The 23,427-nt window shown below is 48.5% G+C and overlaps 3 protein-coding genes and 1 pseudogene across 3 annotated transcripts; 3 read left to right on the top strand and 1 right to left on the bottom strand.

The window, feature by feature from the left end:
• Nucleotides 1-7,245: 7,245 nt before the first annotated feature.
• On the top strand, nucleotides 7,246-9,359 carry LOC123135145 (uncharacterized). Its single transcript, XM_044554242.1, has 2 exons — nucleotides 7,246-8,530; nucleotides 8,749-9,359. Exons 1-2 carry the CDS (start codon nucleotides 7,256-7,258, stop codon nucleotides 9,127-9,129), a joined length of 1,656 nt encoding a protein of 551 aa, XP_044410177.1. The 5' UTR covers nucleotides 7,246-7,255; the 3' UTR covers nucleotides 9,130-9,359.
• Nucleotides 9,360-12,112: 2,753 nt separating this feature from the next.
• Nucleotides 12,113-15,243, top strand: LOC123139957 (disease resistance protein PIK6-NP). The gene has a single exon (XM_044559679.1). It carries the CDS (start codon nucleotides 12,219-12,221, stop codon nucleotides 15,069-15,071), a length of 2,853 nt encoding a protein of 950 aa, XP_044415614.1. The 5' UTR covers nucleotides 12,113-12,218; the 3' UTR covers nucleotides 15,072-15,243.
• A 1,131-nt stretch (nucleotides 15,244-16,374) lies between these two features.
• Nucleotides 16,375-19,669, top strand: LOC123139958 (disease resistance protein PIK6-NP-like). Its single transcript, XM_044559680.1, has one exon. It carries the CDS (start codon nucleotides 16,477-16,479, stop codon nucleotides 19,318-19,320), a length of 2,844 nt encoding a protein of 947 aa, XP_044415615.1. The 5' UTR covers nucleotides 16,375-16,476; the 3' UTR covers nucleotides 19,321-19,669.
• Nucleotides 19,670-20,139: 470 nt separating this feature from the next.
• Nucleotides 20,140-23,427, bottom strand: part of LOC123139959 (F-box/FBD/LRR-repeat protein At1g51370-like) — a 5,520-nt pseudogene continuing 2,232 nt past the window's right edge.

The raw sequence follows: 23,427 nt of genomic DNA, 5'->3' as shown, positions 1-23,427 counted from the left end.
ACACGGATCGAGACTGGGATTTGTCACTCCGTATGACGGAGAGGTATCTCTGGGCCCACTCGGTAATGCATCATCGTATTGAGCTCAATGTGACCAAGGTGTTGGACACGGGATCATGCATTACGGTACGAGTAAAGTGACTTGCCGGTAACGAGACTGAACAAGGTATTGGGATACCGACGATCGAGTCTCGGGCAAGTAACGTACCGATTGACAAAGGGAATTGCATACAGGGTTTGATCGAATCCTCGACATCGTGGTTCATTCGATGACAACATCGAGAAGCATGTGGGAGCCATCATGGGTATCCAGATCCCGCTGATGGTTATTGACTGAGAGCGTCTCGATCATGTCTGCATGTCTCCCGAACCCGTAGGGTCTACACACTTAAGGTTCGGTGACGCTAGGGTTATGAAGATATGTATATGCAGAAACCCGAATGTTGTTCGGAGTCCCGGATGAGATCCCGGACATCACGAGGAGTTCCGGAATGGTCCGGAGGTAAAGAATTATATATAGGAAGTGCTGTTTCGGGCATCGGGACAAGTTTCGGGGTTATCGGTATTGTACCGGGACCACCAGAGGGGTCCCGTGGGCCCACCGGGTGGGGCCACCTGTCCCGGGGGGCCACATGGGCTGTAGGGGGTGCGCCTTGGCCTAGATGGGCCAAGGGCACCAGCCCCATAGGCCCATGCGCCTAGGCTTTCCCCCTAGGAGGAGTCCTAGTGGTGGAAGGCACCCCTAGGTGCCTTGGGGGGGAGGGAATCCTCCCCTTGGCCGCCGCCCCCCTAGTAGATCTCATCTACTAGGGCCGGCGCCTCCCCCTTGGCACCCCTATATATAGTGGGGGGGGGGGAGAGGAGGAGAACACACCAGCCCCTGGCGCCTCCATCTCCCCCCGTTACGTCTCTCCCTCGTAGTCTCGGCGAAGCCCTGCTGCTGTGACGCCCTGCATCCACCACCACGCCGTCGTGCTGCTGAATCTTCATCAACCTCTCCTTCCCCCTTGCTGGATCAAGAAGGAGGAGACGTCTCCCGTTTCGTACGTGTGTTGAACGCGGAGGTGTCGTCCGTGCGGCGCTGGTCATCGGTGATTTGGATCACGTCGAGTACGACTACATCATCACCTTGCACGCTTCCGCACGCGATCTACAAGTGTATGTAGATGCAAACTCTCTCCCTTGACTCGTTGCTTAGATGAACTCATAGATGGATCTTGGTGAAACCGTAGGAAAAATTTTAATTTTCTGCAACGTTCCCCAACAGCACCCACAATGTAGCAGGCGCCAAAGAAAGACGAGGACGAAAGGAATCAAATAAGAAGTCAGCGAGCCATTGTTCATAAGTTGACCACTGGCTGCGTGCTCACAGCTCACACACAGGCGGTACGTACGTGCATGCATGCATGTGAGAGCATAGGCACGCTAGTTTTGGCGCGCGGGAAAAGATTCCGATTTAGCGCGCGTGAGCCCGATTGGCGCGCTTCAGCAGGCGAATGAAAGTACGGCGCGTCAAAAACAAATTTGCGCGCATGGTAGTTTTGACGCGTTACGTCCGGTGCGCTCTAAAAAAATGAGCACGCGGGCGCCCGTCAACCGCCACTCCATCGCTTCCATCTTCCCCGCTGCACCCTTCTTCCTCGCCTCCAGCGCCCCACCGCCGCCGCCGCTGCCGCGCCATTCTCCCCACGCTGCCGTGTCTTCTCGCCCGCCACTGACATGCCTCCGCGCGTTCGGAGCAGCTCCAGCTACCGCGGCGTCCGCGCCCGCCCCTCCGGCGTGTATTACGGGGAAATCCGCTCCGGTAATACATGTCTTGGTCTCGGGACGTTTGAGACCGCGCACGAGGCCGGCCGCGCGTACGACGCGGTGGCGTGGCGCCTCTCGAGGCCACAGGTGCATATGAACTTCCTGAACGTACGGGTGCGTGAGCAGTCCCAGGAACTCGCGCCTCCACCGCAGCTCATCACCGACGAGGGTCGCCGCGTCCAGCGTAGGCAGAAGCGTCGCTTCCTCATCGCCGAGGCGGACGAGTATGCCATGGCGGACTGGGGCCAGCGTTTCCCGGAGGATATCGCCACCGAGAACGACTTCTTGGCACAGAGGAGGGCTCTGCGAGCCGCGGATCACGGATAGGCATGCGTGGAAGGCACTGGCGGTAGCGCAATGCGAACAGGGATCTGCGTCAACCTTTGACAACAACGATCCTCGGTGAGATGACGCGTTTCTGTCGTCGGAGTACACCACCAAGGAGGAGGACGACGACGAGTAGTTTATTATCTACTACTATATTTGCATCCTAGTATCGTTTTTACCTATTTTTATTGGCATCTTATGGACTAGTTTGTGGTGTTGGGTTTAAACAATGCTATTTGAATTTTATCTACATGTTGTTTCATATTGTTTGTATGTGTTGCATTGTAGTACCGATAGCTCGCGCGCGCCTTATTTTGCAGTGCTTGCTGGAGCCATGGTGCCGCACCTTATTTTGCAGTGCCTGCTGGAGCATGCACCCTCCTGCACCTAAAAAAAAGGCTATTTCGACGGTGTAAAAAGAATTTTGTGCACCACGTGTTACGTGCTTTGATAGATGCTCCTGTTTGCCGGTGGAGTGATGTGGAGTGGACTCACGCGGTGCATGCGTTGTGTGGCATGTGATGGATCGATGCGAGCAGACCGCAAGCAAAAGCTGCAGGAGGAACAGGGGTGCGCCATCCTTGTGGCCCAGCGCTCGCGTCGTCCGATCCTATAATTTGCCGGGGATTTCCTTTTATTATTATTTGTTTCTTTTCTATTTTACTTTTATTTCTTATATTTTGTTAATGTCAGATAAACCATTTTTTTAGCAAAATAAACATGAAACTTCTGTTCATGACATATTTGAAAATTTTAGTTGCCCGCAAAAAAAACATTCATCACGCATTGCCAAAGAGGTAGCAAGGATTCGTTCCTTTGCTATGGTGGAGGCAAACTGGAGGGAGCCGGGTGGAGGCCCTGGCCTAGCACGGCACTGCCGCCAATCTTGGTTGGAGAAGCCATCTCGATCCGATCAATTGGATCTGCACGTGGCTCGAGATAGACAAATTTATTCAAGGGGGGTGCAAGCGGCGGATCGATATGGCAAGGCATGGGACAAATGGTTTACGCAGGTCCAGACCCTAAGAATAAGATCCTACTCATGTATTTGATGGTAGTATTGCTCGAGTACTCACCGGCACTCGGGAGGATCGATGGGAAGATCTATTCTTGGGCCCCGGACTCGGTGGAGAGAAAGAAGATGGGGATAGGTGAAAACCCTAGCCCTAGAGTGATCTGGAATGTCTCCCCTGCCGGACCCTTGCTAGCTCGCCTTTATACTCGCTCGGGCATGGTTTTTCGTGTGCTTGTTTATCGTGTGATTTGATGTGATCGATCTTGAGGGCAAAATCCCAATACTCACCGGCGCTCGGGAGGATCGATGGGAAGATCTATTCTTGGGTTACAAGCTCCCAGCCTCGGCGAGGGAGAAAAAGAAGGTGGGTAGGTGAAAACCCTAGCCCTAGAGTGATCTGGAATGTCTCCCCTGCCGCACCCTCCCTAGCTTGCCTTTCATATTGGCTCGAGCTTGGGTTAGATTACACATGCCGGATGGAGGTGGGCTTGCTCCGCTATCCTGGCTTGGTTATGGTTGCACGTCCTTGTCATCAGTTCCTGGGTCTCGAAACACTTTGGCAGACTTGGCGCGAATAGAAAAGAAAAGGAGTAATTCCATGAAAGAAATCTAGATTTTCACACAAGACACATGAAAGATATATAGATTCAACCATGCAATACATATAACAGTTCCACGCATCTCAAGTTGTCAACTCGATCGATCTAAAGACACCAGCTAACACACGCACACACAAGATGCATAATTGCATAGAGATTCAGACTAGCGCAAACTGCTGGACCTAAACAGAACATGCAACGCCGCAACCTAACGGAGACGACAAACATGCTCCGACTTGCGACTGGCTACTTGGCTAGAGCAAGTGCATCGTCCGGCGACATCTCCGGCTCAACTCAGCGGCTCTCTACTTGTCTACCGGCGCCCTTCGGGGCAAGCGGGCAGGAAGTGCCCCGGCTCGCCGCAGAAGGCGCAGGCGTCGTACCCCCTCCACGCGGCGTACCGGTCGCCGGAGCCGCCGGTGCGCGTGGGGCAGTCCCTGGGCCTGTGCCCCAGCTTGCCGCAGGTCTCGCATCGGATGTCCGCGGTCTTTGTGGTGGCACAGTCCTCGTCCGCATGGCCCGCGCCGCTGCAGACGCCGCAGCGAGCTGCGCCGGCGTTGTCGAAGCCGGCGGGGGTGGTGCAGAGGGCCTCGAAGTGGCCGTTGCCCCCACAGCGCGAGCACGGCGAGGCGGCGCAGTGGTTCCTGCGGTGGGTACGGGAGCCGCAGGCCGAGCATAGGTAGGAGGACGACATGGGGGAGGCTGCCTGGGACGTTGTACAGGGCCGAAGGGGTTGGGAAAGATATGGATATGGAGACGAGCTGAATCGATCGATCCTTTGGCTTTGTTGCGTTTATATATAGCGGTCTAGCCACTCACGCTGCGACGAAGTCGACACCGACTCGATGATGAAGTAAATTACGTACCTGGACTACAATTCACAAATTAGGACTGTTGCGGAAAGGCAGGGTAGGTGCACGATAATAAGGAAAGAGAAAAAACAATTCAATAAAAAGGAAAGAGAAAAAAAATAGGCGCTGCTACGCGTCCACAGGCCGATCCGCGCGATACGTCCGTCACCTCGATGGCCGTTCGATCTACGCGCGCACAGCCGTCCGATCGATCTCCTGGCACGCTGTTCGGTCGCCTCCCCCACTCATTAATTCCTGAAAGAACGGACGAGTTGCAGAAACAAGCCCTTTGTCCCGGCCCCGATAGACCCGCGCCCAGCGCGGCGCCGCCCCCAACCACAGCAAAATCAGCCACCACCGGCATGGGGGACGTCCATGGCGCACCACATCGCACGCCAGATGGTGGGATCAGACGCCAATCGAGCTCACCGAGGACCCCTGCTTGGAGAACGGGCGCGGCCATCTTTGTCAGCTCCAAGCGCCGCCGGGGGGCTTCCGACGCGAGCTGGATCTTCGACTTGGTTCACATATCCCCCAGTGGTGTTTCTTGAAGCTCCATCAAGCAGATCCCATCAACAATCTTTGGTGAGATCCTGTTTCCGAAAACACTAGCTCTGTTCCACTCTGAAACATGAACACCTATGTGAAAAAACAGAACAATGAGCCTCCCAAATTTTAGTTGCACATGAGCCTCCATATTTCCTGAAACATTAACTTTGTTCAACATGTCCTGCATGTTTGTATCTATGAAACATGAGACTCGGAAAAAATTAGTTGCATTGGTTGATGCCTCTGGTTTCATTGGTTAGTTGCACTGCTCCAATTTTATGAAACTTGTTAATGCCTCTGGTTTGATTTTATTGTATGTTTTTTTAATTCATTTCATGTTTCTGTTAATGCCCTGCTCCCATTGTGTGATTTGAATGTGCATGTTGCATGTTCATGAGACCCCGAAACATGTAGAATTTCTGTTGGTTTGATTATGTTGCATGTTTCTGTTGAGTACCTGAATTTTTAAAACAAGAATTTTTTTGCTGATTCCATGGAGAGATGAAATGACTGTTGTGCAACAACTCTGATGCAGGAACATGGAACTAAAGGGGGAGGGAGCTATGTCCAAGGAAATTTTTCTGTTGGCGGTGGTGAAGATTCAGAGGGGTTGTTGTTTGCTGAAGATGCAATCCAAGAAGATTCAGATGATGAAGATGTTTCATCACAGCCACCGCCATCCTATGTTGGCATGGTGTTTTGAGAAACTTGAGGATGCTCAGAAATTCTACAATGACTATGCATCCTCCCTTAATTTCGCCCGGCTACAGGAATGAGGGAAAATTTGTGGATCCACCTGGGAAAGGATGCACACTTGCTGCGTGTGCAGCCGTCAGTTACCTCAGATCTTGTCGTTGTCACCAGCGCGGCTGGTCTGCTGCGGTTGCCTAGCCGCCGTCGACCACCCAGCCGCCGCCTCCGTCCCAGCCGCACGGTGCTCCAACCACTACTGATTCTGCAACAACCAGACGCAACATATTCGGATTTCTCATAGGCTTTTGGCGCAATATCTCATCTAAAACAACAATACCATGCTCGCCACCCCTCCTTTGCACTTCTGCATGTAAACATCTTGTGTCGTAGCCTCGTAGGTCTTCTGCACCAGCTGAGCAAATTGGGCACTCAGGAGATACTTTAGTGTGTCCAAGCGAAATCGAGGGCTTGAGCGATGATCTCATGGAGACCCAATGCTCACCACTCTTAATTAGAGCTTCACATGCACCTCTAACCCCACGCACCTCCGAGACACGGGCGAGACGCCTAGCCAGCCGCCGCCTACCCAAAAAAAACTAGGGTTTCTCTGCCTCCCGCCGGCGCCGGCGTCGGTCCGCCCCGTCAACCGTGGCCTTAGGGCCATGGGGACGGAGTGGATCCCGGCCCTTGCCGGTGGGAGGGCTCCGTTTTTAGATCCTTTTTCGAGATTTGTTAGGGTTTGTGTCCTACTCAGGAAGGTGAGACGGCGGCGACTTCCTGAAATTGGAATAAAGGTCTCCCCGCCTAGTTCCTGTTCCGCTGATGCCTCTAGCATCATCGGTGGGCATGTGGAGGTGTGTCTCCGGTGGGTCTGTCTCTGGTGGATTTGCTCGGATCTGTTTGTCGTTCGTCTTTGTTCGTGTGTCTTCAGGTTGGATCCTTCCTATCTACACTCTTCATCGGCGGCGGTTGCTGTTCTAGTGCGTTGGTTCTACGGGGCCTTAGCACGACGACTTTCCGATTGTCTACTACAACAAGGTTTGCCCGGCTCCGGTGAGGGAGGGGCGATGACAGCGGCGGGCCTTCGGCTCGCTTCAGTGCTTGTAGTCGTCGCTAGGTGGTCTACTGATCTGAATGTAGTTTTTTTTATTTTTAGTGTTCGTTGTACTACCATGATTGAAGATGAATAAATCGAAAGTTTATCCGGAAAAAAAACGCAGACACCAACTCCAAATCTTCACGACATAAATATAGAAACAAAATTGAAAAAGAAAAGGCTTCTTGGGCCAAAGCCCGTTAAGGGAGGCACGGAGTACCAATCGATAACGAGTTCTTCTTCGATATCTATAAACAAGCTATATAATTGCGGGAATTGAAGAGATCGATCGAGACTTGGAGGCACGTATCCACGCAATGCAATCATCGACGCCTATGACGGCGGAGTCATGGCTATTATCGAGGTCAGCCGAGACCACCGGCCTCGACTACGACGGACACCACGTCCTGCGCGCCACGGACCTGCGCTTCTCCCTCGGGGGCCGCCGCATGTTCCCCGTCCGCCTCCGCCCGGACCCGGAGGAACCCCGCCGTCTCCTCGCCGCCGTGGACTCCGTGCTCGCGCGGCGCAGCGACGACGACGACGTGGAGGCCCTCGAGATCTCCTTCGTCTACCGCGACTGCCACGACGAGTGCGTCTTCATGGAGTCACGGGGTAAAGCCGGGTCCCATTACGAGTACCTCACGAGGCACGAGCACGCCGCCGACGTCACGTCCGCGCACCTGGCCCGCTGGCTGCGCTTCGTCGAGCGCCGCGTCACCGGCAGCTTCACGCTCGCCGTGCCCACGGTGCCGCCGAGCAAGTCCGTAGATGAGGGCGGCGATGGGGACAATGCGCACGTGAGGGAGCTGATCGCCGAGCTGCCCGCCTCGGCGAGAGCAACGACGATGAGCCTGGCCCTGGGCAACGCCACCCTCAAGGTCCCCGTCGCTGGCGTCGGGGCCTTCCACGCGCTCACGGACCTCGTGCTCAGGCTGGCCAGGATCGACCCCAGCGGCGCGGACGAGCACAATCTCGGCCGCATGCTGTCCTCGTCGTGCTGCCCGCGGCTGCGGCGCCTCCAGCTGGAGTACATCGTCGGGATTGCCACGCTCCGTCTGGACGCCGCCGACACTCTCGAGGACCTCCGGCTGGAGAGCCTCCCGGACATGTTGTCGGTGGACGTGAACGCGCCAGGCCTCCGCGAGCTGCACATTTTCCTTCCCGAGGAGGCCGCGGCCACAAGGGTCTCAGCCCCGAGGCTAGAGATGGTGTCCTGCTCCGGCACCTCGGACCACCTACCGCTGGAGCTCGCCGGTGGGGCATCAGCTAACGTCCGGCGTCTGCAAAGCCTCGGACTATGGTCGCATGGCCATCCCCCGGGCCACCCAGAGGGATACATCAATGCCGGCGTCGTGTGGCTGCTGGAGCAATGCTCTGCCGCGGAGAGCCTGAATGTGAACATATCCCCGCCGTTCTGCGAGGAGATGGGCAGCGAAGAGATAATGAGCCTCATGCCGGCGCTCCCCAATGTCACCGACCTGGAGATAGAAATAACCATGTCATCAGGCCACCGCTTTGGTGCCAGCGTCGCCAGGTTCATCCGCCAATGCAGCAACGTCCGACTACTCTCCGTTGATGTCAAAGACACGGTAGGCTCATCACATCACGTCCGTCGATTGCAAAATTAAGCACTGAATAACTACTCCTTTCATTCAAAAAAGCTTGTCCCAAGCTTGTGTCCTCTTAAATGGTTGTATCTAGCACTAACTTGATGCTGGATACATCCATTTAAGGAAGAGGAAGTAGATGATAATGGTCTTTTCGTAGGGGAGCTAATCATATTGTTCTTGTTGTTTGATCCATGCAGTACTACACACTGTGCACCAACCCTAGATGCTTCTGCGGTTCAGATTGCGAGGGGAACGTGGAGATGTCGCTGCCACACCTCATAGAAGCCAAGGTCTCCGGCGTGCGCCCGGTGGAGGATCACATGAACCTGGTGCGGCGGCTGGTGACGAGCGCGCCAATGCTAGAGAGGATGACCGTAGAGTTTGAGTCGTGGTCGCCGTCTTGGAAGAAGGATAGAGGCTATAGGGTTGTTGTCAAGGATGACCTCCCAGCCTGTGATGGAGCGCGCTGGATTTGCTTGGATCCGGTCGTAGTTTGGATACGTTTGTGTGTGTTCAAGTTGGATCCTTTTGATCTACGCTACTCTTCAATAGCGATGGTTGCTGTTCTGGTTCGCTAGTCCTATGGTTCTTAGCATGACGACTTTCCGGCTATCTACTACAACAAGTTTTGCTCGGCTCCGGCGAGGAAGGGGCGATGACGGTGGCGCGCCTTCGGCTCGCTTGAGTGCTTATAGTCGTCGCTAGCTGGTCTACGGATCTGGATTTAGTTTTTAGAGTGAATTCCGGTTTTTGCCCTTTATTTTGACATTTTTGACACTAATTACCCTATTTAGTGAGATTTCATCAATTTTACCCCATTTAGCAAAAGTGTTACCATAATTTATCCTGTTTAAAATTTTGTGAGCATTCTGACCAGTGGGTCATAATTGTCAGTCTAGCTGGCATGCCACGTCAGTGGTTTTTCCTGCTTATTTTACTCATCGTTGAACCGGGCCGTTCAGGGCACAGATTCTCCTGACCGGCTCGACATGATGGAGGTCACTCACATCACGTCCAACGCACAACGCTTGAGTCAGCCGCGCGCCACGCTGGCCTCCAGTCGCTTCTAGCTTGTGTTGCTTGCCCTAATCGAATGCATCGCCTGTCCAGGCTTCCGACCGAACGCACCCGTGAGGCTCACTCGAACCTAGGGTTAGGTATTATCCAACATCGGCGATGGCGACACCGACAGCGGTAGCGGTGGGTGTTGAAGGGCCGGTCGTGCGATTTCATACCTCCATAAGCAGGGCCGTATGGGCCGCCACATCAAGGTAAGAAACGACCCCGTGGATTCCGATGGCTCCATCAAGCTCGCCGACATCGGGCTGGGCACGTCCATGTACGTGACCCGCTGCACTGAGTTCTTCTTCTTACTTTGACGACATAGCAGGGACCTCATTGTTGGTTTTGAAATGCTAGATCGATTCACCAGGACCAAACGTGCAAGCTAGCCTGACAAGGAAGCTAGCACAGGTGGATTGATGAATAGTGCCACATGCACATGCACGCGTGCGAACGTGAACTAGCGCTACATCCGATCGGTCGATCACGATGCCGGTCGGCAGAACACCTGGGTAACTTGGCCATCGATGGAAGAAACTCTGATCGATAGATTGCAACAGGCTAGTCTCTAGCCTCACATTTCTTTATTGCTTTGATCTGGTGATATTAGAACGTGGTGTACAAAGATATACTCCCTCCGTTTCATAATACATGCCTTTTATTTGTCAAAATATAGATGTATCTAGACATGTTTTAGTATATAGGTACATTCATTTTTGGACAAATGGAAGTCAAGTATTTTGGAACGGAGGGAGTATATAGCACCTAGCACTAGCCAAACTAAGCCTATACGTATCCAATAACCATCAGGCTGTGCTCAGTTGATGGCAGGTCTGTGACCACGGTGTGATCATATCGGGTCTGGCCGGTCGGGATAAGCTAGGAGGACCAGTTCAACAGGGAGAAAAATACACATGAAAAGACAGTCAATGTGGCATGCCAATGTGGCATGCTAGCTACACCTGACAACTGGGACCCACCAGTCATAATGGATACAAAATTTTAAACAGGGTAAATTGTGGCAACACTTTTGCTAAATGGGGTAAAAACGGATGAAATCCATTTAAATGGGGCAAATAGTGACAAAAATGTCAAGATAGGGGGTAAAAACCGGAATTCACTTTATATTTTGTTATTTCTGGTGTTCGGTGTACTGCCATGCGTGATTGAAGATGAATAGATTAGAAGTTTCCCGCAAAAAAATGATTTCGTGATGAAACGTTGCATTCACAACAAACATTTCTTAAAGTATGCCACCAAAAAAATCAGTTTTTTTTAATTCTCTAATTTTTTAAAATTTTATGTTCATACTAGGAGCATTTCAGCTCAGGTAGAAAGGTAGTTCCGAAAGGTTGTCATCTTTTCAAATCTTTCTAGAGAATAAAATGATCCTAGGTCATGCTTCATATTGTCCATCAAAAGAAGAAGAAAAAAACAGGTTTACCGCATGGTTCCAAATACAAAAAATTCAGTGACTCTACGACTTTAGTGCACCGATAAAGTATACAAATTGACTTGTTTGGAATGGTACGGTTATTTTGTTGAAGCACAATTATCCTATGTTTGAAGAGGCGAGAAGTGAGCGTATTGACCAGCAGCTCAGCTCATAAACCACTACAAATATACAGAAAAAGGAATTTTCTGCTTCGCGACATGCATACGAGAATTCAAGCGCATAAATGTTCACGGAGCGTGTAAATTGTTTTAGTTGGACGTGTTTCTTCACGAAGCTGGCCAACTAACCTCTCTGGTCTGGTCTGGTCCCAAACCCGGCGACGGCGGCGGAGCGATTCTTCAGTTTGGGTGTGCTCCTGGGTCTTCTTCTGCATGGGGGCAACGAGCCCCGGACTGACATCGTCTCGGCCCTATTCCAGCCTCGGCGAGTGAAGGAATGAGGTACAAAGCTGATGTAATCATGTTCTTTTCTTTCTCCGTAGAAGAATCCTATTATCCGGTGAAGCCAAAGGGAAAGGGACCTAGCTACCCACTGAAATTCACGTGCTACCATTCCTTTGAGATTGAGAATCCTGTCTTTCATGCAGAAATCGTCTTACAACCTTGTGAGTGAAGAAATAGGGTACCAGTTCCAACAAATGACTACATACGAAGCAAAATAAGTGATTCTTTACTCTAAAATATGTCTACATACATTCGTATATTGTAATCCATTTAAAATGTCTATAAAAAGACATATAGAGTATTTAGGAACAGAGGGAGTAGCATACTGTGAAACCAAATGAAGGGGCTTTCTTTCCTGTCCTGTGACACTCATGCGGCCATTCCTACGATCAAGGCGTGCTTGTTTTCGGTGCCGCCATTCCTACGAAACTGAGAAGAATGCTACGTCTTTCGTGTGGAAATCGTCCATCGATCCTCGCACCATAAGGAAAGAAGCGCATCCTCCAACTTGTCGCCTTTAGTTTGCTTGATGCCTTAGCGGGGCAACATAAGAAAAGAACCACATCCTCAAAGTTGTCTCTCACCTTTGGTTGATGCCTTGCAGGTCCCAATTCCCACACCCCAACCACACCTTCCACACAACTTCTCATTTCCATTCATTTGCCATTGTTGTAAACTGCACACCACCTTCTCCAAATCAAGCAAGATGGATGCCCAGGGCGCTGTCGACTCGCTCCTTGGCCGCCTCACCGCCATCCTCGTCGACGAGGCGCAGCTGCTCGGCGGCCTCCATTGCGACGTGGAGTTCATCAAGGATGAGATGGAAAGCATGAACGGCCTGCTCCTCCACCTCATCGAGGCGCACCACCGCGACCACCAGGTGCGCGCTTGGATGAAGCAAGTCGTCGACCTCACCCGCGACTGCGAGGGCAACGTCGAGCTCTACATCCACAGCGTTACAGACGCTGGCCACCACGCTAGTGGCTTCCTGGGCTACTTGCGGCACATCGTCCGCTATGTGCGCACCATCCCGGAGAGGCACCGGATCGCAACGAGGATTCAGGAGCTTAAGGTCAGGGCACGCGATGTAGGCGACAGGAAGCTGAGGTATGGTGTCACCGTGCCACCGGCTGCTGACCAAGCTGACCCGATATTCATGGGCGACGTACCCCATGGATCAGAAGATGAGGAGGAAGATGCTCACAGACGCTCTCTTCTTATCAATTGTCCGGACGAAGTGGCTTATATTGAGAAAATCATTGATGATATCATCAAGTCTTTGCTAGCTGAGGAAGAACTTGTCCAAGATCCGGCAAACGGGGACTCACACCCTAGGATATTTCTTATAATCCCACCGAGGTATGATTACCTTGATATGGATATGATTACAAAGAAACTGTATAAGCGGAAAATGTGCTCATTTAGTTGCAAAGCCTTGGTCCACTACGGCAAGCAGTGCTTCTCTGAAGTCCACGTACTGCGGGAAATACTGCACCATGTGGCGCCCCTTCCAGCTGAACAAGACATGCTCAGGGTGGAACTGGAGAAGAGTTCGGAAATATCACCCAGTATTGATGTGGAGGATGAGACCATGCAACTCAGGAAGAAACTTGAGGGGTATCTCAAAGGTAAACGGTTCTTGATCATTGTTCGAGGTATCGATGATAAGTATGACTGGAAAAGCATAGGCCCTGGTCTGTTACATGCTACTGCTCACGGTTCTCCTGATAGTGCTATCGTCTTTACAAGATATTCTGAAGATTTTTTCATCGAGTCCCCTTATAAAAAATTGAAACTACAAAGTCTATTTAGTGCTTTCTGCAATAATACCAAGGAGCTTTGTTCTGGCAGTTCTGGATATGGAATAAGACAAATTTTACATTTATGTCAGTCCGATGTCTTTGCAATGAAGATGTTCCAACATCTTATGTATGTTAACGGTGCAAGGGGTACAACACAGATAGACAACTTCGTAGGAACCTTAGAGGGTTGTGAGCTCTTGGGTAAAAGTGTGGCAAAGCAAATGGTGAAGTTCTCCTACAATGACTTGCCTGCCAAGTACAGGAGCTGCTTGCTCTACCTAACTATTTTCCCGCAAGGTGACCACATTAGGAGATCAACTGTGTGTAGAAGATGGATAGCTGAAGGCCTGATAACATCCAGGGAGAATCATGCAGAAGATGAAGCTGATTCATGTTTCAATGCCCTCCTCTCCAGGAGTCTCATTCAACCTGGGGAGATCGATGACATGGGCAAGACCAAGACCTGCACATTACATCATGTTGTTCATCAAGTCATCACCAGGATTGCTAGAGATATAAACTTTGCGAACACGGACCTACCACCCAATTTGGCTCGCCACCTTTCCATTCACAGCAGAACTGAGGTGCAAGCATCTCACACAGATCATGCGTTGCAAGCAGCTGATGGCGCTGGCATTGTAGCACTTCTTCCATATTTGGCAAAGTCATCTCAGTGGCAGCTAATGAAGGTGCTGGATCTAGAAGGTTGCAGAGGCTTAAAGAAGCAACATTTGAAGATCATCTGTAAAATAATATTGCTGAAGTACTTAAGCCTCAGGAACACAGATATCACTGAACTACCGAAGAAAATCGAGAAGCTGCAATGCCTGGAGACCTTGGACATCCGGCAAACAACGGTACGGGCCTTCGCCACAAAATCAGTCATGCTTCCAATGCTAAAGCATCTATTCGCTGGTCAGGCTGAGTCTCCAAGCAACATCACTGATAGGTCTCAGGATTTGTTTACGGCCGTGCGCCTTCCGAGCAGCATCAGAAGAATGAATCAGTTGGAGACACTGTCACATGTTGAAGTTTCCCACAGTGTTAATGATTTAACTGGTGTTGGTCATCTATTACAGCTGAGGAAACTGGGTGTGATTCTCCAGGGTAAGAAAGGTGGCCTGAGTTATCTATTTCAACAGATCGAAAAATTACATGGTTGCCTTCGCTCCTTGTCTATTCAGATCAACGAACCGGTTTCTCAAACTGAGGATACTCTTAGCTCAGAGGAGGTGGTCACATTAGCCTCCCCTCCAAACCTTCTTCAAAGCTTAAACATTAGCGGCATCACAAGTGGGTTTCTACTCTGGATTGCAGAGCTCGATCAACTTACCAAGATAACACTGAGCCAGACTTACCTAGGGGAAGATGATATATGCATCCTCGGCAAGCTTGCAGCTCTGCGCTGCCTCAGGCTTCGGCGCAGTTCATACGCCGGCAGCGGGCTCACATTCAAGCAAGAAGAGTTCAAGATCCTCAGGTCCTTGGTCGTTGATGATGGTACCATCACCGACATTATCTTTGACACTGGAGCCGCTCCCAAGCTGGAGAGGATTGTGTGGTCCTTTGCCAAAATGGAGTCTATTTGTGGACTCCTCCGCCTTCCCAAATTGAAGAATGTCGAGCTCAATGGTGACTGCGACCCAGATCCAGTGAGACTAGCACTTGAAAAGCACCCCAACCTTCCTGATTTCAAGCACAAGCCACACCAGGGGCAACAAGAAGATAGAGCTGTGGTTGCTGCCTCACCTCAATGAGCAAATGGTCAGCGTTTGCCTGACTCATCTATCAACCTTCAGTAAAGAAGCAGCTGAAGGAAGGCCAAGTCATGTTCTTCTGGTCTCATTCATCATTGAAGCCAAATTATTTCGTCAGTCTTCTGTGTGTTTGGTTTAGTTATTTGTACTCTGCATACTTGGATTATTTGTGTGCGTGCCTGTGTGTGTGTGAGCTGCATGCTCTGGTCTGTAGTGTGGTACTGTCTTGTTTACTGCATGTAATGCAACGTTTGAGCAGACAATATCATTTGTGTTGTATTTGTTTTGACTGCTGTGTAATAAAACATGGGGTTTCTTGTGCTAAATTTTGGTAGCCCGGTGCACGCAGCTCCCATTTGTGGCAGTATCTGGGGAAGGGTCCGACCACTTTGAGACTATTGTACGCAACCTTTCCCTAAATCAAGATCGAGGTATTTTCTGTCATATTACATTTCCACGGTTACCGCAGATGTAGAACTCGCGCTCTGGATTACTTCGTGTGTGCAACATATGCCTATCAGCAAGGCGTCCACAGGCGCAAAAGAGCACAGGTGCCCTCGCTCGGGTCCTGGCAGCTTCACCGGTGGCATAGCTGTCGAATTGAAGGGACGTCGTGCTGCAGCGGGATGATTCGCCAGACAGGGCTGGCTGCATTGGCCGTGGCGAGCACATGTCGTGGCCAACAGGGCCAGATGAGAGCTCGGCCAAGGCGGCGGAGTCCCAAACTTGCGACACGCCCCGCGGACGTTGGCTCGCATGGGGGCTCGTGCCGATTCGACAAGCTCCGGTGGGTCCATTGTCACCAAAGCAGCTGACTAAGAGGGAGTAGAATTTTATGGACAATGGAAGTGAAGGTATTTGAGAACAAGCGGCTGCCAGCACATCTATAATAATGCTGGCGCCAATGAAAAACGACGCGCCACAAATGAAAGTTGTGGCTAGCCATTTTTCCACTAGTGAATGGGGTACTTGTGGATGTTCTTTCTCCATGTAATCCTGTGAAATCCCAATTTCCGTCTTCCTTTTTGAGTGGTATTCCTTTTGAGTGAAACTCGTGTGGCTATTCATGCAATCTTCATTCCTTTGGTCCACCATTCCTACGATATTGAGAAGAATCCTATGCCTTTCATGTATAAATCGTCATTCCTAGTGTCTTCCATACGGCACACCAGATCTCGCAGCATAAAGGAACAACCTCATCATCAAACTTGTCACCTTTGCTTGATGCTCTACCATCGCAGCATAAGGAAAGAAGCAGATGCTCAAAGTTGTCACCTTTGATTGGTGCCTTCAAGGACCCAAATCCCAGGTCCCAGCTACACCTTCTTCCATACAACATCTCATTTCCTTTCGCTTCCAATCCATTGATGTGCAGTGCACATCACCCTCCTCCAAGTCAAGCAAGATGGATGCCCAGGGCGCCCTCGACTCGCTCCTGGGCCGCCTCACCGCCATCCTTGCCGACGAGGCGCGACTGCTCGGTGGCCTCCACGGCGACGTGCAGTTCATCAAGGATGAGATGGGGAGCATGAATGGCCTGCTCCTCCACCTTACCGAGGCTGACCACCGCGACCACCATGTTCGTGCTTGGATGAAGCAAGTTGTTGGCCTCACTCGCGACTGTGAGGGCAACGTCGAGCTCTACATCCACAACGTTACAGGCGCTGGCCACCATGGTGGTGGCTTCTTGGGCTACTTGCGACACATTGTCCGCTATGTGCACACCATTCCGGAGAGGCACCGGATTGCAACTAGGATCCAGGAGCTCAAGGTCAGGGCTCGCGACGTGGGCGACAGGAAGCTGAGGTACGGTGTCACCGTGCCACCAGCTGCTGACCAAGATGATGCGATATTCATGGACGATGCATACAAGCACCAGGGGCAGGAAGAAGAGGAGAATGATGCTTGGAGACGCTTTCATCTTGTTTATTATCCAGAGGATGAAGAGGCTTACCTACAGAAAATCATCGATGATAACATCAAGTCCGTGTTGCCTGAGGAAGAACCGGTTGAAGAGCTGACAAGTGGGGAATCAAAGCCGAGGATATTCCTTATGATGTTCAGCCAACATGATTTGGCAGACAAAAGTAATTTCTTACATTCTAGTATTACTGAGGGACTGTATGAGCAGAAAATGGGATCATTTAGTTGCAAAGCCTTGGTCAATGTGTACACAAATGGGGACTTCAAATCTTTGGCTGTAATACTGGGGGAAATACTGGACCAAGTGGAAGCAGAGAAGAGTACGGAAACCTCACCGGGTGATAACGAGAAGGATGAGGCGATGCAACTCACCAAGAAACTTGAGGGGTATCTCAAAGGTAAACGATTCTTGATCATTCTGCAAGGTGTCAATTCCACGGATAATTGGAATAGCATAAGGTCTGCTGTATTACGTGCTACTGCTCATGGCTCTCCTGGCAGCACTATAGTCATTACCACAAATTCTTATGACTTAGTATGTGAGTCCCCTTATGAAATCGTCAAACCACAAGGTCTATTAGATTATTGGCGTGATAAAACCATGATGCTTTTTGGTGAGATCATTATTCCATATGAAAGGGAAAGTTATGTGTCAACCGTTGCAGCATTATGTCGACACGACCGCTTTGCAATGAAGATGATCCAACATCTTTTGTATGTTTACCCTTTAAGGAGTGTTCCACAGCTAGAGAATATTATAGCAACCTTACGTGATTGTCAGAAGTCGAACAAAAATTTGGGAAAGCATATGTTAAGGCTTTCCTATAATAAACTACCTAGCAAGTATAGGAGATGCTTGCTGTACCTAAGTATCTTCCCAAAAGGTGACCGCATTAGGAGAACAACTGTGTGTAGAAGATGGATAACCGAAGGACTGATAACATCAAGGGAGAATCATGCAGACTACGAGGCTTATTGCTGCTTCGATGTGCTCTTCTTGTCGGGTTTCATTCAACCTGTGGAGATAAGTGACATGGGCAAGATCAAGACCTTCACATTACATCCTATTGTTCATGAATCCATCAGCAGGATTGGTAAAGATCTAAACTTTGTGGACACGGTTCTTCCGTCCGATCTGACTCGCCACCTTCCAATTCATAGCAGAACTAGGGTGCAAGCATCTCACGTGGATCATTCCGTGCAAGCAGCTGCTGGCAGTGGCATTGTAGCATTTCTTCCGTATTTGGCAAAGTCATCTCAATGGCAGCTAATGAAGATGCTGGATCTAGAAGGTTGCAGAGGCTTAAAGAAGCAACATTTGAAGAGCATCTGTAAAATAATACTGCTCAAATACTTGAGCCTCAGGAACACAGATATCACTGAACTGCCTAAGCAAATCAAGAAGCTGCAGCGGCTAGAGACGTTGGACATCCGGCAAACAGCGGTACAGTCATTCCCAACAAAATCAATCATGCTTCCTATGCTAAAGCATCTGCTTGCTGGCCAGGGCAACAACTCTGATAGGTTTCAGGAGTCATTTACGGCTATGCGCCTTCCCAGCGGTGTCAGAGGAATGAAGAAATTAGAGATATTGTCTCGTGTTGTTTCTGACAATGCTGATGATTCAATTGATGTTGGTCATCTGTTACAGCTGAGGAAATTGGGTGTGATTCTTTCTGGTAAGAAAGGTAGCTTCGGTCATCTATTGCAACAGGTTGAGAAATTGCATGGTAGCCTCCTCTCCTTGTCAATCCAGATCAACCAAACACCCGAAGTTGGGGATACTCTTGGTGCAGAGGAGGTGGTCACATTAGTCTCGCCTCCGAAACTTCTTCAAAGCCTGAAAATCAGCGGCATCACAAGTGGGCTCCTCTTGTGGATTGCAGAGCTTGATCAGCTTACCAAGTTAACACTGAGCGAGACTTACCTGACAGAAGACTATATATGCATCCTTGGCAAACTTGCAGCTCTGCGTTGTCTCAGTCTTCGGCGCAATTCATACACCGGAAGCGGGCTAACATTCAAGGAAGGGGAGTTTAAGAGCCTCAAGTCTTTGGTCGTCGATGGCGACATCATCACCAACATTACCTTTGACACTAAAGCGGCTCCCAAGCTTGAGACGATTGTGTGGTCTTTCGCCAAAATGGAGTCTATTTCTGGATTACGCGACCTTTGGTCGTTGAAGAAGCTCGAGCTCAATGGTGACTGCAACCCAGGCCCAGTGAGAAGAGCACTTGGAAAGCACCCATATGATCCTGAATTTAAGCACAACCCACGCCATGGACACCAAGAAGATGGAGCTGTTGTTGCTGCCTCACCCCCATGAGCAAATGATCGATTTTTCTCCGTCAACCAGAAACTCTCTTTGGTTGGTGTTTGCCTGGCTCATTTATCATTCTTGAATAACGAAGCAGCTGAAGGAAGGCCTGGTCATTTTCTTCCAGTCTCATTCGTCACTGAAGCCGGATTATTTCAGTCTTATGTGTGTTTGGTTCAATTATCTGTACTCTGCATACTTGGACTCTTTCTGTGTGCGTGTTTGTGCGTGTGAGCAGCATGCTCTGGTGTTTATTCTTCGTTGTACTGTCCTGTTTACTGCGTGTCATGCAACGTTTCAGCAAACACTACTATCTGTGTTGTACTTATTGTCTTCATTTTCATGTAATAAAACAGAGTTTGTTGTGCTAATGTTTGATGGAATAGATTCCCATATGTTGTTCATGTATTATTATCACTGGTGAAAAGACTGGAGGTTCCCCAATGTCAGTCAGAAACTTTTCTGTCTTCTGTCTAAGTTGCTCTGAAATAGGTGGTGGAGGTGATCCTGTAGATACTATAACTGTCATTTTAAGTTGTTACTCTGATATTTCGTCAGAGTAAGCTAATGCAGTCTTCTGCTCTAATGTGGCTTTGAATGCCATAGGTTCAATGGACGCACTATTATAGTGCCTGTAGTTAGAATCTGCAATGATGTTTCTATGACAGAATGTCCGTGTCCTAGATCAGATTTGCCTGAGTCTCTGTGAATATCCTATAGAAGGATGTTCGTCCTGTTCGGTAGCCATTGAAATTGCTAGACCAATTAATGTTCTGTCTTTGATTAACCTGTGCATTGCAGAGTAGAGAATAGGTGACAGAAATCCAATGATTCAGAAGGTGTCCTCCTCTATTACTGAAACTATTAATCCTGCTGGGGGATAAAAGATTTGTAACAGTGACCAGTCTTAATCCTAGCTGCACGACTATTCCTATCTGTGTGACAGTATATCAATCCTAATTACAGCATATCAATCCTAAAAGACATTATTTACTGACCTTTAGAAATAGTAAATCTACGTAAACTGAATTCCCAGCTATTGGAGTGTCTGAACCTACATGCCTCATGAGGAAGTCTAACACCTGCAAATAGGCCAATAGAAACTTCTATTAGAAACCTTTGGCTATTTTATTTTTGTAGCATGGCATCAATTTGTACTGTTTTACAGTGCATAAATGATTAAGAACTGTATGACATATCACTCTAAGATGTGCAAGGAGCTGTTGTATCAATTGGTGAAGCAGAAGCCTTATTCAGAGAATGAAACTTAAGAGCTTGAGAAGTGAGAACTACAACAACATTCACGGATATACTGATATAGATCATGCTGTAACATGTACACTTGCAAAACTTGGTGTAGCTTGAACAGTGACTAGTATGCTGTTCTAACTATACCAATCTGTTTGTTACTTTTTTTTAGGGTTTAGGGTTTGTGGTTTAAGGTCAGGTCAAAGCCCGCCGGCAGCTGCTGCTTCGGATGTACTTGGTCATATTTTTTCAAGAAACCTTGCAAGTATACATGTTACAACATGATATCCACCTAAAAAATATAAATTTTGTGCAAAATTTTGGAGTGGAAAAATGCATCTTGAATATAGGGGAATTGCCACCTAGGTGGAGATCAGAGTTTTCGCAACAGATGCAATTTTTTGCTGGGGGGGGGGGGTTGGGATTGCTCGCTTTATATGTTAGATATATGTATGTGACATCTCACAAGTAACAACTGCAGTGTTACAAAATTGAAAGGTACAACAAGTTCACAATTTGGGGGCATCCACTGGTAATTTTCTAAATAAAATAAAAGAATGGCAATTGGCAATTCAACATTTTATAGAAAAATATTTAATGATCAAATGTAAAATACTAGCGTTAATCGGAAATATATTTTTTGTATATTAATAAATAAGAAAGAAAACAATCTATAAAGATCAACTCAAATCATGTCAGAACTCGGTTCTCATGAAGTCATGATAATGCCATGATGTAAGAAGGCAAGTATGTAATGAGTTAAAAGAGTACATGAAAATGAAGTTATGTAAACTGTAGAACTTTTGAATAGCAAATAGCACTCAAAGAGAGTTCTAAAGTGGCGAGAGGTTAAAATACAACAGATAGATAAATGAATAAGATTATGGAATCAGTTGTGAATACTGTAACTACATTACCATGTTTGCAATCAAATTTTCAGAAAAATGTGATGATAACAATAAAAATCAGACAACATACTTGTTTCTCCGCGTCACCCTCAGAAATCTCACTCTGCAGTACTCTCTCTGTCAATCCAAAATAAGTTCAGGGGTCATCAGATTTATATTCAGAGAACAACACCCAATAAGAAATGTTACTTGGAAAATAAAGATTATTTACCACTAGATGCATGATGGGTTTTACACCATTCATTCATATTATCTAAGCAAGCTTTGCTCTGACTGATAACCAAGTTAGGACCCTGCAAAATGACAACAATATCCAACTTACCGATGGATGATGACAAACAAGTTATTCTACACTGAGATGAAGCACTATTTGCGCTTATTGACATGATAAGTAGAAAACCAGTGTACTGACATTGAAGTTAAATATTTGTGCTATTACAAATATCATATTCCACATGGATCATCAGCACTCCATTTGCCATTAAATACTCATATTCAGGTCAGACCAAATGGTGGCTTTGGACTTGTATTGTGGAACAGAGGGAGTAATGTCTAGATCGGCCAGATAAGATATTATTATTTTTCCAAACTGCAGTTTATGTAACACAGCTACTAGGAACAGAGTTAGTAAAAAAATCTACAAAAAACCAAAGTAATTCACGGGTATTCTCGAATATTCCTGTATAAGCAGAACTAGTTACAATAAGTAGAATTGAGCAGATTTTGGTAGGCAACTGCAGGAGAGGTGATGGTTGCTTACTGCTGCCTGCCGTCCTGGAGAGGAGAAGCTGCAAGAGAGGAAGGGGAGGAGGAATTGCAGGAGAGGAGGGGGAGGAGGATCTGCCGGAGAGGAGGGGGAGAAGCTCAGATCCAACCGCCAGAGGCGGGGGTGGGGGAAAACTGAAACTGATCAGAGCTCTCTCTCCTCCTGCTAGTAACTGTTGGCGCCCAAACTCTGTTTCCCGCCCTTTTCTTCCCACCCAGAGCTCTGTTTCCCGCCTGAACTCCCAGCCCTGTCTCTGTCTAAGGCGTCTTCATTTGCCTAAGGCGGGAAGAATGGCGCCTAGGCGGACGCCTTGGACGCCCTATGGACTAAGGCGGACGCCTTAGGCATGCATGTAAGGCAAGGCCGACGCCTTGTGACCTGGGGGCGCCCTGACGCCTAGGCGTCGCCTAAGCAACGCCTTAGGGACGCCTTAAAAACAATGCCGCTGAAGAACTTCCTACTGGGCTACTGGCTACCAGACATTTCCTCTCATTAACAGGATATAAATAATTGGGGCTGTGATTTGTAAGTGGCCATGTCACAAATTTACATCATCAGCACTGTCAACTATTATTTCATAGGTTCAACAAACATACAAAATTTGTGCAGAACATTAATTATTCTGAGGCAAAATAAAACAACAAAAATTGTTACGAATAAACAAGTAAATGAAGGTGCCACATCGAAAATAAATTATCTTATGTATTAATAACATAAAACAAGTTGTGGTGACTGAATATTTTATCATTCATTTCCAAGTCTATACACACTAAAGGCATCCTGTAACCACCAGATGATGATGCAAGAGCTCCTCCATTATTGCTTACTACAGTTGTGTCATTTTGCACACCTTTAGCTGCATAGTAAATACAGTTTACTCAAAATGGAAATACAATACCACTCCAGGAAATGAAACAGTCAATGGTCATAAAACATAAGGTCAGTTGAGCCCCGGGGGATATTACCACACCATAAGGCAGTCATGTTCTTGGCAATAGTAGCTAAGCATTAATCTGTTTCCTACCGAGTTAAAATAGGACCAGTGAACCAAGGCAAACTACAAAGGAAATAACTGCTTCAACTGAAATTGCAGGGATAATCGTGAGTTATGCAATCGATTCTCCATGCCAAAAAAGAAGGAATGATGATCCATCTAGTGTTATCCAGTACTTTGGAGCTACATCCTAGAAGAAA

The sequence above is a fragment of the Triticum aestivum genome, chromosome 6B, assembly GCF_018294505.1.
Source record: "Triticum aestivum cultivar Chinese Spring chromosome 6B, IWGSC CS RefSeq v2.1, whole genome shotgun sequence".
NCBI lineage: Eukaryota > Viridiplantae > Streptophyta > Magnoliopsida > Poales > Poaceae > Triticum > Triticum aestivum.
The sequence above is the reverse complement of the archived record's forward strand: the minus strand, read 5'-3'. Positions and strand labels throughout refer to the sequence as shown.

What these genes read in the sequence shown, in the direction of transcription:
- LOC123139957 (XM_044559679.1), top strand. Translation starts at nt 12,219, where the DNA reads ATGGATGCCCAGGGCGCTGTCGACTCGCTCCTTGGCCGCCTCACCGCC.
- LOC123135145 (XM_044554242.1), top strand. Translation starts at nt 7,256, where the DNA reads ATGCAATCATCGACGCCTATGACGGCGGAGTCATGGCTATTATCGAGG. An exon ending in CCGTTGATGTCAAAGACACG is followed by an intron (nt 8,531 to 8,748) that starts GTAGGCTCATCA and finishes TGATCCATGCAG; the next exon opens with TACTACACACTGTGCACCAA.
- LOC123139958 (XM_044559680.1), top strand. Translation starts at nt 16,477, where the DNA reads ATGGATGCCCAGGGCGCCCTCGACTCGCTCCTGGGCCGCCTCACCGCC.